This window comes from Triturus cristatus, chromosome 3_2 (genome assembly GCF_964204655.1).
Source record: "Triturus cristatus chromosome 3_2, aTriCri1.1, whole genome shotgun sequence".
In the NCBI taxonomy this organism is placed as follows: domain Eukaryota; kingdom Metazoa; phylum Chordata; class Amphibia; order Caudata; family Salamandridae; genus Triturus; species Triturus cristatus.
In genome coordinates, this window is record NC_140584.1 from 782728263 (window position 1) to 782743709 (window position 15447).

General features: G+C 42.5%; 1 protein-coding gene across 1 annotated transcript in view; it reads right to left on the bottom strand.

Moving 5' to 3' along the window:
* LOC146858127 (gamma-crystallin 2-like) overlaps positions 1–13751 on the bottom strand; it is a 36356-nt gene extending 22605 nt beyond the window's left edge. The window contains exons 1-2 of the mRNA XM_085647100.1: positions 13603–13751; positions 12263–12371 (exon numbers count right to left, since the gene is read on the bottom strand). Of these exons, the coding sequence (XP_085503226.1) occupies positions 12263–12371; positions 13603–13751 (258 nt within the window). The remainder of the gene's footprint in view (positions 1–12262; positions 12372–13602) is intronic.
* Positions 13752–15447: the final 1696 nt, after the last annotated feature.

Here is a 15447-nt window from a genome sequence, read left to right on the forward strand (position 1 = left end):
CAAAGACGAGACCTATTGGCTATACCAATGCTTGTTAAACATGCTTACATGTGAAGCGGAGAGCTTGGGGCTCAGCGGCATCTTCACTGGGGCCAGGGCAGCACAAGAGCCAAGAATTAGAGCACCATCATGCTTTATCATACTGCCCCCGGGGAGGCCCTGGGGAGCCCAGCGCCCCGGGAATGGTGCAGGCTGCATCCTCCCCCCCCATGCCTGTGTTTGTGTGTGTGGGGGCCGAAGGCCTGCTGCCACAGCAGGAGAGCAAGAAATGCCTCCGCTCTTGCCCCCCACTTGAACAGGAGTGCGGTCACGTAGGGGATAAAAGAGCTGGCAGGGAAGCATGGGAATCGGCTTTCCATGCTACCATTGCTAATGCAGGCTGTGGTGATGTCCTGAGTGGGAAAGGGACATCTCAAGTTTTAAAAACGAAGGCAAATCTGACATGGTGAAGCTGCAAAGATAACAATTTTGCCACCAAATCCGCTAATACAATATGCCTTTTCTGCTGGATGGCGCAGCAAATAATGCAACGTGCAGGCTGTTTTGAAGGCAGTTTGGTCCTTGATATGCCTCAAGGAGGGGCAGGGGCACAACCAACGTCATTTATTGTGGGGAGCTGCAGGGAGTTCAGTAGTCCCCCATGTACGAGTCACTCAAAATCAACTCCATGTCTCCCAGGTCATAGGATGCATGACCTGGGGAGACTTTTCAACCTTTTACTCAGCATTCCTTTAGTTGGGGTTTGGTGTGCTTCAGCTTGGGAGTACTGGGTTCCCTAGTGGTTGGACCTGTGACCGCATTATGTAGTCTGAAAATGTAAAAGGAAGACTCTGACATATGTTATTTTGATATACAATGCTTTATTCAAAGTATTTTATTGACAATGGTTATTGAGAAACATTGCAGTGGTTTTTATGAACGATACTATTTATAGATGGTTATTGATTTTATTGGTACCATGGTGGTTTCTAACATGTGATTGTCATTCTTATTATATGCTGACCTCTTGCAAATTCCAATAGGTTTGCCTTATATTTTAATGTGGTGACCCTTTCACAAAGCCAATAGGCCTGCTTTATTTAAAGTGACACCCCCTTATATTATAAGCTTTTATCTAGTGGGCGGCAGTGTTGTGGGGTGCATGACCCAATAGGGGCCCAATGTGATTCAAGAATATCATCAAAGGCATTTTCAATGTACCTTATGTATATTTTTCTTATTTAATGTGTAGTATTTAATAATGTGTGTAATAAATGTACTTTCCCTATTCCAAAGAAAAAGCACTGACTGGACAATAATTTATTGGGTGTTGAGTGCCAGCAAAAGGAGATTACTAGCCCACACCACATCCCCTGAGGAGGTGTTAGTATGCTCTGCTTTGTTGCCCTGAGAGAGTCAAGTGGTACAATGGCGTACTTGGTTTCCAGTAAGGAGACAATTGTGGGCCTATTACTTATCCAGGCCTCATATTTTGCACAATTAATAACCAAATTTCATACAGCTGCCAAAGAAATGAAAACATGGCTGTGTAGCATTGTTGTATGGCTTGTACCGCCCACTGCAATTGTTGGACAACATTAACAGACTGATGCCGTGCCCACCTTAGGTATATATTGGCCTATGTCCCTGCTAGCCACGGTGCACGATCCGTACCCCTAAGCTTACAAATCCATGACCGCCCTGATCCCCAAGGAAATTGTTTGAATTCTAATGCATACCCAAAGAAGTACACACAAATACTCAGCACGGCGCGTTACAATATTTAATGTAGCATTGCGATTCTTGCATAAAATAAGTGTGCTGTGATTATGAGTAGAATGAAACAGATCAGCGTAATAACACTACAAGAACAGTGAAAAGGATTAACATTTCCAAAAATGTTCTAAGACAGTGAAAGTATGAATATATGCGAGCATATAAGGACTGTGTATAGTATACTCCTACCTAGCGCTCCTTAACCTTGTCTTGCTGAGAGTGGGTCATCTGCCAAATCCCTGGCAGATGGCGGATGGACTAACTCCCCGTTCCCGTGGGTGAGCGTCATCAGGAATGTTGGTGTAGAGCTGGACTTCCCTCATATTGGTACGCAGGAATCAGCTGAGCTGGAATTCTGACATGTGGGTAACCCGCAGTGTCAGCTGAGTGCTCCTCGCCTAAACAAGGAAGTGGTTGTGTATTTATAACAATAGAAACCATGTGGCCATGTTGCAACCCCTATCAGGCCATAATTGTTTATTCTAGTTGGATAACGTTATCACCTTTTGGACAGTAACATAAATAAAGAAGGCAACTTAAGGAACGTCAGTATGTAAAATGGCAGCCTTTCTAACCGGGCCTTTTCTGACCACGTGATACCCACTCCTTGGACGTTAGTCGGTGAAAGCTATCCCTAGACAAGTGCTAAAATATAAGGTTCATAACAGTATAAAAGGAACCCTCACTAAAATCTATAAAGCATCACGCTTCTTTGACAACAAGATTTGCTAGGGCGAACATGGTGGTCAGCTAAGGAGGCGACAGCGAGTACTAGTCTCTCCTGCTGCTGTATTCATGTTTAAAAAGGACTAAGCTGATCGAATTGTCAGCGCAGTTTATTTCCTCATACCTGCGCCTCTACTCGGATTGTTGCCAGACATTCTTCTCCCTCTCCATGGAGGAAATACTGCATCAAACTGCCACCGGAGACGCCCCGGGAAGAGCGGCCGGACACACACGGGTTTTCGTGGGTCCTGGCCACCCGATCACTCCAACGAGATAGGAGTGCAGTTGCATGCGTCTGCCTCCAGGCACAAAGCGGCAGAGTCAGCACAAGTGTACAGCTGTGGGGAATTGCTCCACAACCAGCACTGGACCCATTTGTGCTGGACTTCACCCTGCATATGACTCCCAAAAGAGTGCCCGTAGCAGAAGAAGAACCCAAGGTACCGGGAGAGCCATCTTTAAAACCGCACAGGAGTAAGACAGAAGGCAAGCAGAAGACTCCTCCAGTGGTAAAAGCTCAGAAGACTAACAGGTATGCTTTAAGGAACCAAGGTGTAGGGACTACTGAAACCCAAGTGATGCAGGAAGAGCAGAGGGGTGAGAAAATACCCCCTCCAGTCATTTCTCCTATATTTCGGGTACCTAGTTCCCTGTTAGGAGTACTCTCTCAAGACCACTCCCTTAAACATCTTCAGAGGAAAAGAAGAGGTACAATACTCCAGCTACAGTGAAGGGGGGGCAAAGGTTAAGCTAACGCCCTCGTTGAGGTCCTATTTTAAGCTTAGCGAGAGTGTAAGCACATCGGCCAGAGGTATGGGGGCCCCGGCCCCCCTGAATGGCAATATTACTATGAGACAACAACTGGCTGGGGAGACACTGATCCCAGCAGAGATACCTTTGGCTAATAGGTACCAAGTCCTAGAAGAGGCTATTTCACCTTCGGGGCATATGACCTCCATGGATAGCGAGACTGTGGTAGCGGGGTCTCCATCAGGCATGGGGGCTCCTATACATACTTTGGGGCAGAAGAATATTTAGGAATTATTGCAAAACCTCTCCACTGAGATTAAAAAAGGATTTGCAATGTCAGAATCAAATCAAACCAAAATCTGTGACGCCTGTGAGAGTTTGGAGAAAAAGCTCACTAACCTGACGGACAGAATAAGGAACTTAGAAACCTCTACAGAAGATATGAGAAAGGAGGTAGCTGGAAACAGCAAAGAAATACAACGCTGCGAAGAAAAAGAGAAAGCCCTACAGGAAAAAATTGAGATGATAGAATAGAACAATTCTAGAAGGAATAACTTAAGGTTCCTCAATGTGCCGGAGGGGAAGGAAGGCGAGAACTTGAAAGGGTTTGTCATAGACCTGATTAAAGAAATAGTACCAGAAGTCAGGGATCTAGATCTCGCTCTAGACATTCAGTGGATGCACATAGATCCCTTCAGGTGTAACCCAAACAGAGATAGGCCCAGGAAAATGTTTGTTAATTTTAATACTTATTCCATAAAAGAAAAAATTATTTCTGATGCATTGAAAGTGGGATCTCACAATAAAGATGGATGGTCCTTTCGTATCCGCTCTGACCTGACAAAAGAGACCCAAATACGCCAATGGGAGTTGGGCAGATATATACAGGAACCAAATCCGTAGGAGCTACTGCCCAAATAAAATTCCCCCCAGCCACGTTAAAAATGATGTGGAACAATAAAATGGACATTTTCAAGGAACCAGAGGAGGTAGAATGTTTCATTCAGCAAATTAAAACATAAATAGGCTAAGTCCACATGCAATTCCAGATATATAAAGTAGGAGAGACGAGGGCGGCTGGGCAGACCTATGCCCAACTATGTTAAAGGGAGGGTTCCCCGGTGTGGTAGGGTGTGGAGGATTATAAATAGATTAGGTAAAGTACATGCACAGTATGTAAATATCACATTGGGTGGGGAGCATTGGGAGAAAAAAAAAATATATATATGTGCTCATATACCTACATCACACACAGAACATGAAGCACGTGAAGTGGGGCATGGTTAGAGGATTGCTAATTTAGTTTAAAAAACATCCTGGGGATATTAAGCTGGAACACAAATGGTCTGAGAGTAGCAGATAGGAGAAGGAGAATTCTCCAATTTTTGAAACAATCCAAAAGTGAAATAATAATGATACAAGAGACACATTTGCGACAGCAGAATGGGATTTAATACTTAAGGGACACAAATGGTTTCAACAATTTGCATACAGTAACCAGAACTGCAATGTTAAAGGAGTAGCAATTTTGATCAAAGAATCGGCCAATGCTAACATAATAACAACGATTCCAGACCCCAAGGGGAGGTGGGTCATTGACAAAATAAAAGTACATAACACAAAACTTACTCTGATAAGCTACTATGGCCCGAACATAGATGATCCACTACCACTACAAGAGTTGTTCTAACAGATTTTTGATGACAATAATCCCATTATAATGGCAGGGGGTTTTAATACCTTACTTGATTTAGAACTAGATAAATCAACCACTAGACCAACAGTTACCACCCCGATGATGAGAGCTTATATATTAAATACGATGAAAAGTTTAGGTTTGGAAGACCCATTGAGACAAAAAGCCGGCTGAAATAAGGGGTTCACTCACAAGAACAAGAAATATGGTCATGCTTCCCGCATAGACTTTTTCTTGATAGATGTTAGATTAAGTAATAAGGTCAAGGCGGTTTCTCATCAGCCAGCCCATTTATCTGATTATTCAGCGGTAAGCCTAGAGTTAGTTCTAGATTATGATCTGCCCAGATCAAGATGGACTATGGATAGGTCCCTCTTAGGAGAACATGAAAAACTAGAAAATCTGAAACGAGATACCAAAGAATATATAGATTTAAATGCAGGTTCTGCCTCCGAGTGTATTGTTTGGGACGCATACAAAGCTTTTATCAGGGGTAGAATAACTTGCTATGCTACCCATAAAAAGAGAGAAAACAACAACAAAATAGAGGAGATAGAGAAGAGAATGGCTTTCTGGCAAAAAGATCTGCAGGAGTTAACGGATCCAAATCTAAATAACGAGATCTTGGCAAAAATCGACGAGGGGAAAAAGATCTAGTAGAATATCTAGAAAGTATAGTTAAAAAAAATGGTTCTCAAGTAAACTGTCAAACTATGAATATGGGGAGGGCTGCGAGAAGCTCCTCACATGGAATACTAGAGGAGATATAGTGAGAAACACAATAAAAGAAATAGTCACTGAGGGGTTGTGTGGAAGTTCCTGTGACGACCAGGACATCGGGAATGCTTTCACTGATTTCTTCCAGAATCTTTATAAGGAAGAGATACAACTGTCCGATGAGCAAATATCTAACTGGATACTAAACTATCCCTTGTCAAAAATCTCCCTGGATAAGCAACATCATTTTAACAGATTAATAACACTGGAGGAAATATCTATAGCCATAAAAAATCTAAAAAATGGGAAAGATCCTGGGCTTGATGGAATTCCTAGTGAAGTCTATAGGGCCTTAGCAGATGACATACCTCCAGCACTAAGCTCACTACTTAACGTGGTGTATATAACAGAAGCTGCTGTTCCGGATTCTTGGAACAATGCCACAATTACTCTAATTCTAAAACCAAATAAAAATCCCAAAAAGTGTGAGTCTTACAGACCGATTTCCCTATTGAACAACGATTACAAATTATACACTAATATTTTAGCTAAAAGATTGGTGTCTGTATTAGGAGATCTAATAGGGCCATCACAGAAAGGATTTATGAAGGGCAGACAACTAAACGACCTTACCCATGACTTGGTTTGCACCATAGACTTAGCTATGGACAAGAACCTCCCATTAGCCATTTTGACAGTGGACGCCGCCAAGGCATTTGATAGGGTCAGCTGGCCCTTCCTCAATGCTGTCATGAAACAGAATGGGTTAGAAGATAAGTTCCTGAACGCAGTAAAAAATATATATAGAAATCCATCGGCAAAGATTTTAATCAATGGTTCCCTTACTAAACAATTCAAGATCAGGAGAGGCACGCGGCAAGGATGTCCTCTTTCCCCCTTATTGTTTAATCTATATTTTGAGCCCCTAGCTAGGAGAATTAGGAAAGCACAGGGGATTCAGCCTTTTCAACACCATGGTTGGATTAAGAAGAAGGCTCTTTATGCTGACGACTTAATGATTTTTACACAAAATCCTGTAGAATCATTTCCAGTTATCATGCACATATTAAAAGATTTTGGGAAGGTAGCTGGTTACTAGGTCAATGAATGGAAGACGGAGATATTGGCTTGGAACGTACAACTGGGCACCATCTTGGAGAAAAATGTTAAAAGTGAGATCAGATACTTAGTAGTCCAAGTGGTCAAAAGCCTGGAGGAAATGGCCCAGATTAACTTTCAGAAACTCTTAACAGATACCAAGAGGCTTTTACAACTCTGGTCTCATCTGCCTTTATCAATCATAGGCAGGGTAAATTTGATTAAGATGATGATTCTTCCGAAGTTTACCTTTTAATTGTATTTTGAGGCAATAGGCGTTGGGAAATTACATAGCGTTTTGACTAGCTTTATTTGGGTCTGCAAAACCCCAAGAATTGCCTGGAAGAAGTTACACAAGAAAAATATTTCAGGCGGGCTTGCCCTTTCGGACTTCCAATTAAATTGTTGGGCTTTCCAGTTGAAAAACCTTAGAGTACTCTTAACTAAAAATTACCAAACAAGGTGGCCATGCTATGGAGTCTTGACCTACAATCTTGTTGAACATGGCAGCTATTTCATGTTTAAATACGGACATCCTAAATTTTTCAAAAACGTCCGCCTAAAGGTTTTGAGCACAGCATGCAAATTGTGAATCCAAGTTCGGTGAATACTAGACCTACCATATTACAACTATATGCCCCCAATTTGGAAATCACCTGGGACTCCTGAGTGTTTACAAGACTTATTGTCTATGCCAGTTAGGGAAGCCGCAATGGAGAAATGGGGCCACTTTATGGATGTACATGGTGCAATCTCTTGGGAGCACTTAGCGAAGGAAACTAATAATCATTTGTCCAGATTTAAATACTTTCAATTGACAAGCTGGGCTCAAAGTTAAGTACTTAGTGGCCCAAATAACTGGGAAACAGCACTATGTGGTAACCCCCTCCCGAAAAAAGAAATCACTAGATGGTACTGGATGACGGTACAAGAGGAAGACCGCCATAACATACCACTGGAAGGAAAATGGAAAGATGAGCTACCCGACGTCGACTTCCCATCTCTGTGGCAAGTATCTCTGAACATGCTATGGTCGTTTGTCAAATATGCTCCATTAAAAAAGAATCATCTTTTTACTTTACATAGAGTTTATTGGACCCCCAAGAAATTATCCAGAATAGGAGGGGGAATCAAGTGTTGTCCGAAGACTGGCTGAAGCAGATGATGTGCACATGTTTTGGCAGTGCCCAGGTGTTCATGATTACTGGTTAGAAGTGGGTAAGATTCTGATGATTATTTTGAAAGGGAAGATAGAGGTAAGCCTTTCCTTGATTATTTTGGGGGTTTTGGATAACGGTGGCTTTGTTGGAATGAATAAGAAACTACTAGAGCAACTCCTATTAATTCTAATCATAATTGCACGTAGGTGAATATGCATTAATTGGGTCTCTAGTAATTTACCTTCTTGTGCAGTTTGGCTAAAGGAGGCTAGACGTTTTGGTAGGATGGATGGTGTTAATGGTTCAGCGAAGATAATTTGCACTTGGGAACCCTTGGTTCTTCATAATTCCAACTCAATTAGCGAATACGTGGTTAACGGCCCAAGGATTAAGACATCTAAATCCATGGAGAGGCTAAAGTGGGGGTAAACTCACTACGTCTAAATAAAGGCTGAATGTAGATGTAGTAGGGTCAGGAATATCCAGCAGGATGTGGGATTCAGGTCCGAGTTCAAAACCTGATTACACCATAACTATCGCCTTTATGGATTGTCGCATGTGTGGGCCAAAAAAAAGAGCATAAAGAAAGACAGTACTTAAAACCAGTGAAATAATTAAAAGCTATAAAATCCTATTTAAAACGAAACTTAGCATAAAAACGAGACTGAATTAAAAAATGACCTACGCCTCGAAACCGACAGTTTGATCATGTGTTCCAATAGGTAGACGAAACATTGCTGCTCCCAGCCACCACAGATGATGTTCCCAGAGGCACCCATCAAATCAGATCCATGGAGCAAACATGTTCCCATCCACCCACTTCAGCAGCCACCAAGGGAGGAGTTGCAAGTGTGAGATCCACAGAAGCCAATCCAAGATCCAGAACTCTAGGAGCAGATGCATCCCAGGAGTGCTAGTAGAATGCGTTCAGAACCAACAGCAAGCGCAAGGGACAACAGTACAAATGGACCATTAATGGGCTCACCAATAGGTCAATGTCCAAAGACTGAACCAGTTGTGTTACTAGGCATTAATCCAGTGCACACTCAAAAGTGCAACAAAAGACAGCGAAATACTGGATGTAATCAGTGTAGCCACACAGGCCAAAAGGACAAAACCAATGTTTGTTTAGTTCCCGAAGCAAGGGTGCACCAAAGCACAGTATCATGCGCTCATGACACATGAGCACGTGCGAAAGGGCCAGTTCTATTTGACCTCTTAATGGGACAGTCATTGTTGAGCAGAAAAAGTTAAAGCGTAGTCCCGACATTTAGGAGCAAGACCAGCAGAACACCTAAAAAAATGCTTCGCAGCACAGAGTATATAAATGATAGAATACCTCCGAATACTGTCCGGAATTACTGACCAAGCCAAACACAAATTTCTTGAAACACTAGCCTCGTGGTACTAGACATGTTAAAAATGCGATGCATAAGCTCCCCAAAATGTAATGGGAAATTAGTGTAGAAGCGACTGTATCTCAGAGGAAGACCTTCCAATTTGTAGATCAAATGTCTCCTTTGCAGATGTTCAGGCCACATCCTTCTGCAACAGTAAAGCTTTCAGTCTGCTCAGAGCATCAAAGAGCATATTTGAAAAGCATTATCAAAGGCTAAAGTGTTGCCTCCCTAACTGTGCAGGCAGTTGGAAACAGTACTTGTGTGCAACAAGTCACAACTGCAGAAACAGTCAACAGATAGGCTATTCACAGTTTCATTCCGTAGCAGCCTTGATCGTTCAACATCAGATAACTCCCTTTTGAGAGCAATCTGAAAGCCGGAGGTATCACGGGAGATGGGGAACCCTTCAGATAGCAGGGCACATTTGCCATAGACGTATTATGTGCACCATGAAGCAAAACTTCTCTGCGCACCAAGGAATGTTCTAAAGGTGTTCTCCCAGTCTGACCAGCTAAGAAAGACCTTAGTTTCGCCATTGCTACAGCAATATCTAAAAGGTAAATTCCATGACTCGTGCACATATCCTTCTCCTAGCGCTTCATATCTGCTTACTGGATGGTATTCTAAACAGTATTGAAAGTGGAATGTCAAAACCGGCAGAGAAATAAACTTGTGGATTATTCAATCCGTGGAAGGTATTTCTGCAAAAGTAAATGGTAATCTCTTTAGCTTTTTTATGTGCAACATGGTGTAAGTTGAGTTCTTCTTGCCATGATTGTCTGCTGTTTTGTGAGATTGAAAGGTAAAAGCAAACTTGTGGCATTAAGGTGTTGCCATGGTACGCAACCGGAACAGTGTCTGCAAAGTCCAGCTCAATAGAATAATTGATCTAAGCTGTGACTCCCCATGTTGTAAAGAGGACATGCAATTCTGTATGATATCTATCGCAGATGACACAATGTTTCTAAGAGAGTATATCCTAGAGGACAATGTAGTTATACCGTTATCTACTACTGTAAGAACCCTTTCTAAATTTGCTCTGTCAATCTTGTGCAGTCTCTCAGCAGCCTCCTGCTGGGAGACTTGCCACACCATGTTTAATATTGTATACAAGAAGCACTTTTGATGTGGTTTTTGAGGACCTAGTAGAAAGACCTGTAGCCCCATGTCATCAGAAAGAAGGGACAAGTGTTGTTTCACCTGGGACAATGTTGAGGTTTTTAGCCAATCAAGGCACAACTTCCCAACAATGCAAGTCGTTACCACCCGAGTGTTGTGTCTGAACGTAACGTGGGTCAGGCCTGCTGATCTTAAACCCTTTGGTGTCACCCAGGAAATGTGCATGACATCCGTTAGTATTTGACAGCTAAACTAACTATCCCCCTGACTGGTCCCTTTTGTCAGTTCGCTAGATGTGCAAATATGGGATTGTTAGGTGTATTTAAATCTTTTATTTTAGCCAGGCCAAGACATGATGTCTGTTGCATGATTTTGTTCAGGAAAATCATGTGAAATGGTGTCTGGCATGCTCTGCATAGTGCCTCATTCCCCTGAAACTGCCAATCTTTAGTTCCCCAAATTGATTTCAACTCAATTATGTCCATCCAAAAGTTAAACCCATGTGTGGACAATTGGAAAAGGGAATAGTAAGAATATATTAGCTTGGTGTTAGTGAGCATATTTTTCTTTGCAGGAGATGGTGCAAGCTTATAGTAATAAGACACCAGGTCAATTGTATTGTGACCAGAGAAATATGCAAATTTCTGTGCAAACGTTTGTGAGCTACCCTGTGGTGGTGTAGGGCAGTGTTCCCATTGCATGTAATGAACCCTTTGGGCGCTGCAGGAATTTCCCTACAGTGCGGGAAAATTCCACGCGTGCGCAGATCGGACGGCTCCCGGCCGTCCGACGCACACGCCCACTGTGACTTCGGACGGCCGGGGGCCGTCCCACGCATGCAAAGGGTTAAATATTGCACGTGGAGTACTTGCTTTAAGCAAGAAGTGATCGCAATAATGCGGAGAACAGAACATTTCATCATAGTTAGAAGTGCCTTCATGTATTTTTTCAGAATTAAAAGCAGCGGATTAATCAAGATCTTTCACCGTTTCGTGCACTGTATAAATGCCCCAATCATCGGAGACAGTACTGGGGTGACAAAGTCGTGCAAAGAGATGCACTATATACATATGAAATTGCGACATTTCCGTACGGCCGAATATATCATACAATACCCTATCCAAAAACAATTCTATCAGGAAATGAAACATCAGAAATGTTCACCAGGGAAAGGTCTTCGCACTTTGTGTGATGAAGAATGGGGTGTTAAAACCAAGTTCACCATTTGTACTGAAGAGCGTTCTGGGAGACAGTGTCCATTTAGAAGCAAAGAAAAAGACTGTACCAAAAATAGAAAAAATGCAATCTACTTCTGACTGGTGGTATTGGAGGTGGTAGTGGTCAGATGAGTCAGATTAGAAATCATCAAAGTCGACAAAGCAGCCAGAGGCTGGTCAATCTATTTTTGGCAGCTCTTTATTTTATGTGGAACTTGGAGTAGACTCGAAATGTGGTACGTTCACGTAAGCACCATCCGTGTCTGATTTCCAAATAGAAATCTGTGTTTCTTTGGAAGCTGTATGTATAGTTGCTGTAGATGTAGCAGGAAGAAGAGATATTTTAATATTTGCTATAACCAGCCAGGAAGTAGAAGCTTCATCACTGATCAAAACTTCCAATGGGACTTCCTGGATAGTAGTAAGAGGAGACAGGTAACTACTCAGGATCCCAAGTGGCCTAATGTGTAGAACTCGCCACATGATGCGATTTGATGAGATCTTATTTTTACAACCAGCAAGGGGCGGTAAAAGTACATATCAGGTACCTTCGACAGCCAGGACAGGTCCAGGCACTCTGTATGATGGCCCAAATTCTTTTTTGTTCGCTCTTTTCTTTCTGACCAGTTCACCAATCTTGGGTATCCAGCCGGAGGCTGCTGGTGCTACCTTCACTTCTCCAGTGGCAGTGCGCTTTATATGGATATTGCTTTGTGCATCCTGGAAACTGTTCCTGTAAAACAACCAAAAGTTCATTTATGTCAAATGGTGTTTCTGCTGCCACTTTCCTGGGATTGTCGAGGTCAGATACCCACATCTTAACTCCAAACAGGATCTCGCAGGGAGTTCGTTCACCCATGGATTTTCTAGGCAGATTGTTTAGTGCTTTTCCGACCCCAGATAGGTGATGGACCTAACTGTGACATGAGCCTAATACTCTTGCTGTTAAAGACTGCTCTAAGTCTTGGTTCTTCCTTTCTACTATCGCGTTTCCCTCAGGATGGTAGGGGGAGGAGTACCACATGGTCACACCCAATTTTCCCATGGTGTCTTTGTAAATCCCCTGGTCCGAATGGAATGTACCAACTGTGCATGTCCCAATGAAGCCTTGCAAGTCTAGTATAACAGTTTGGGCATCAGCAGATCGCTCTGGCCAAACTCATAGGAATTGAGAGCAGGAATCCACTTCAACCAAGATGTTTTTGTAGGCCCCCACTGACTGCAAGAGGCCATAGTGGTCCAGATAAATACAAGCCTGAGGCTTGTCTGAGAGGTGTCTGTGTCAGCCGTACTATGGTGAAACCCTTTATCTGCTGCCAGATGTTGCATTTAAGGACAAAGTCCCTAGTCTGTTTGTAAGGCCATGGCCACCAATAGCGTTGCTGTAATAGTGAAATTGTAGCTGCTATCCCAGGGTGTGCAGATACAAAACCGTTGTGTACTGCTAGGATCAAACCTAACCTGCGATCTGAATTTGGTATTACCCTATCCTCCGCTCCGGCAATACGAGCAAATGGCATGTTTTGCACACTTAACTAGTAGGAGTAATTCGCTTGGATGCCTTTCGGCCGATGTGTGTCTTCACGTGCAGTACTGACAGCCATCATATTTTCTCTATTTACTCTTATACTTTAACAAGTAATCGTAGCAACAGCAGCAGTTTGCACTGTTGCTTTTGCGGCTTCAGTAGTCATGAAATTCCATGCATGTATCCTTACATGCTGATGACTCAAGGTGTGAATTACATGAGTCCGTGGCAAGCATTGTTTCAGCTTAGCCACCTGTCCCCATGGTGTACCCTTTGGAATCTCGGAATCCATTCTGGCTCCAATAGTAAAGATACTCATTGTAAGAATGGGCACAATAATATGAATCGCACACAATCAGTGTGGGGAATTCGTAATTTGTGTTCTCTATTGCCAGAATTAGAGCCTAGAGTTCCGCCAGTTGTGCTATGCAATCACCAAGTGTAGGCCTTTTCAGGGTGGAATTCTCCATCCTGAATGCGCCCTTTCATGGCAGTGCCTGCTGCAGAATATTGGTGATTTGTCCCTACCGCAAGCTGGGCAGAACCATCAGAGCAAATGATGCGCTCATACTGATCAAGAGGCATGACTTCATTAGGCAGAAGATATTTGTTTTCATATTGAAGAAATGCTTGTGTTTGTAGTGCTGAGTCAAATCTAATCTACATCTGTTGCAGTGAGAGAGTTGGCACACTGTATCAATCTTGATTGCAATACTTTTGCGTTAGGGATGCTAGCTTTTGTAACAGCCTCTAAGGCTGACACTGGATTCACATCAATTATTCGTTTCCCCTGAGTCAATGCTCTCTTTCCCACCAGAGCAGTCTGCACCACCATCAGAATCTTTTCTGTGGGTGCAAAATGTATCTCGAATTGGTGTATAAATGTGATTTATATGCAATTGGTACAATGGCACCTTCATTGAATGTAACATAGGTATACCATTATGACCCCGCAATGATCCAGATCACCCGGTTTGTGGTGTTTACACATGTGTGTAAATGTTTTGAAGCTTGCATGTCAGCTTGTACTGAATGTAAAATCTGTGTGTGTTCAGTTGTCTAATGTGTACTTGAAAAGTCTGGACAAATTAAGTCATAGAATGATTTAACCCGTTCTGTGCAATCTGGAATGTATGTTCTGCCAAAAATCTCAATATGGACCGAAGTTTCTTCAGTGAGCTTGGTGGTTTTATGAGCACACACTTCTCTAAGAAGTGTGTTGCAAGGCTTTTGCCTTCACTTGATAGCACGTGCCTCAGAAACAGGACATTGAGGTGGTCAATTATTTAGATTTTTTAAATTAAATTTGGAGCCCATGTGAGCAAATCCCAGAACTATGTTATCTACTCTTGTCAAGTGTGTAGAAAGGTTATCATCTGTCAAGTAAATATCATCAACATAAAACAATGCCTGATTGTCAAATTCTTGTAGAAGTTCTATAACCCATGCTGAAGACAGACCTGCCTTTGAGAACCCAGCACGAAATATGCAGTCAAATACCTGCTTCCAGTCGCTATATTATGGGAGACAAATCCATCTGAGAAGTCCAATGTTGTTTTGTATTTTTTGCGCACAATATTGTTCTGTGTTTAGCTCTCTGTAATCTAATTGGAGAGGAGTTGGCTTAATGGCTAGTGCGGTCGCCCTCGAATCTGGGGAACTGGGTTTAAGTCACGGCAATGACCGCTGAACAACCTGTGATTCTTGGCAAATCACTTAATCTCCCAGTGCCTAACAAAAATTAATGTGCCCTCATGCAATGCAACTGGTGCTATGTAAAGCACTCTGATACCCGATTCGGGTCAAGTTCGTGCTATTTAAAACCCTGTAAAAAAGAAGAAATAAATGCTAGAGGGTATGAATGGTCTGGTTTCATAACTGGAAACAATGGATTATTCATAGGAGAGGTGCAACTTTCTATTACACCTTGGTATTCAAACTGTGTGAAAATCTCTCTAACTTGTTTTGTAGCCTCACTTTTTATGAAGTATTGTCTTTGAGGTTGTGGGGTCAAACTCAGTGGTATCCCATAATAAGGAAAACAGTCATCCCACCCCACATGGTTGTGATATAAGGCAGGAGCTAGTGATAAAGCCCATTCTTTGGCATATGAATCTTTAACTTATTTTGGGTAGGTGGGACAGGCAGGTAAAATGACTGTTTCTCCCTTATGGCAATCCATCACAAATTCAGGTGGTTAATCCTTTTCGGTCAAAAGAATATCGTAGCCAAAATACACATTCTCCCAAAAGAGAATATTAATATTTCTAGGTATGTCTTC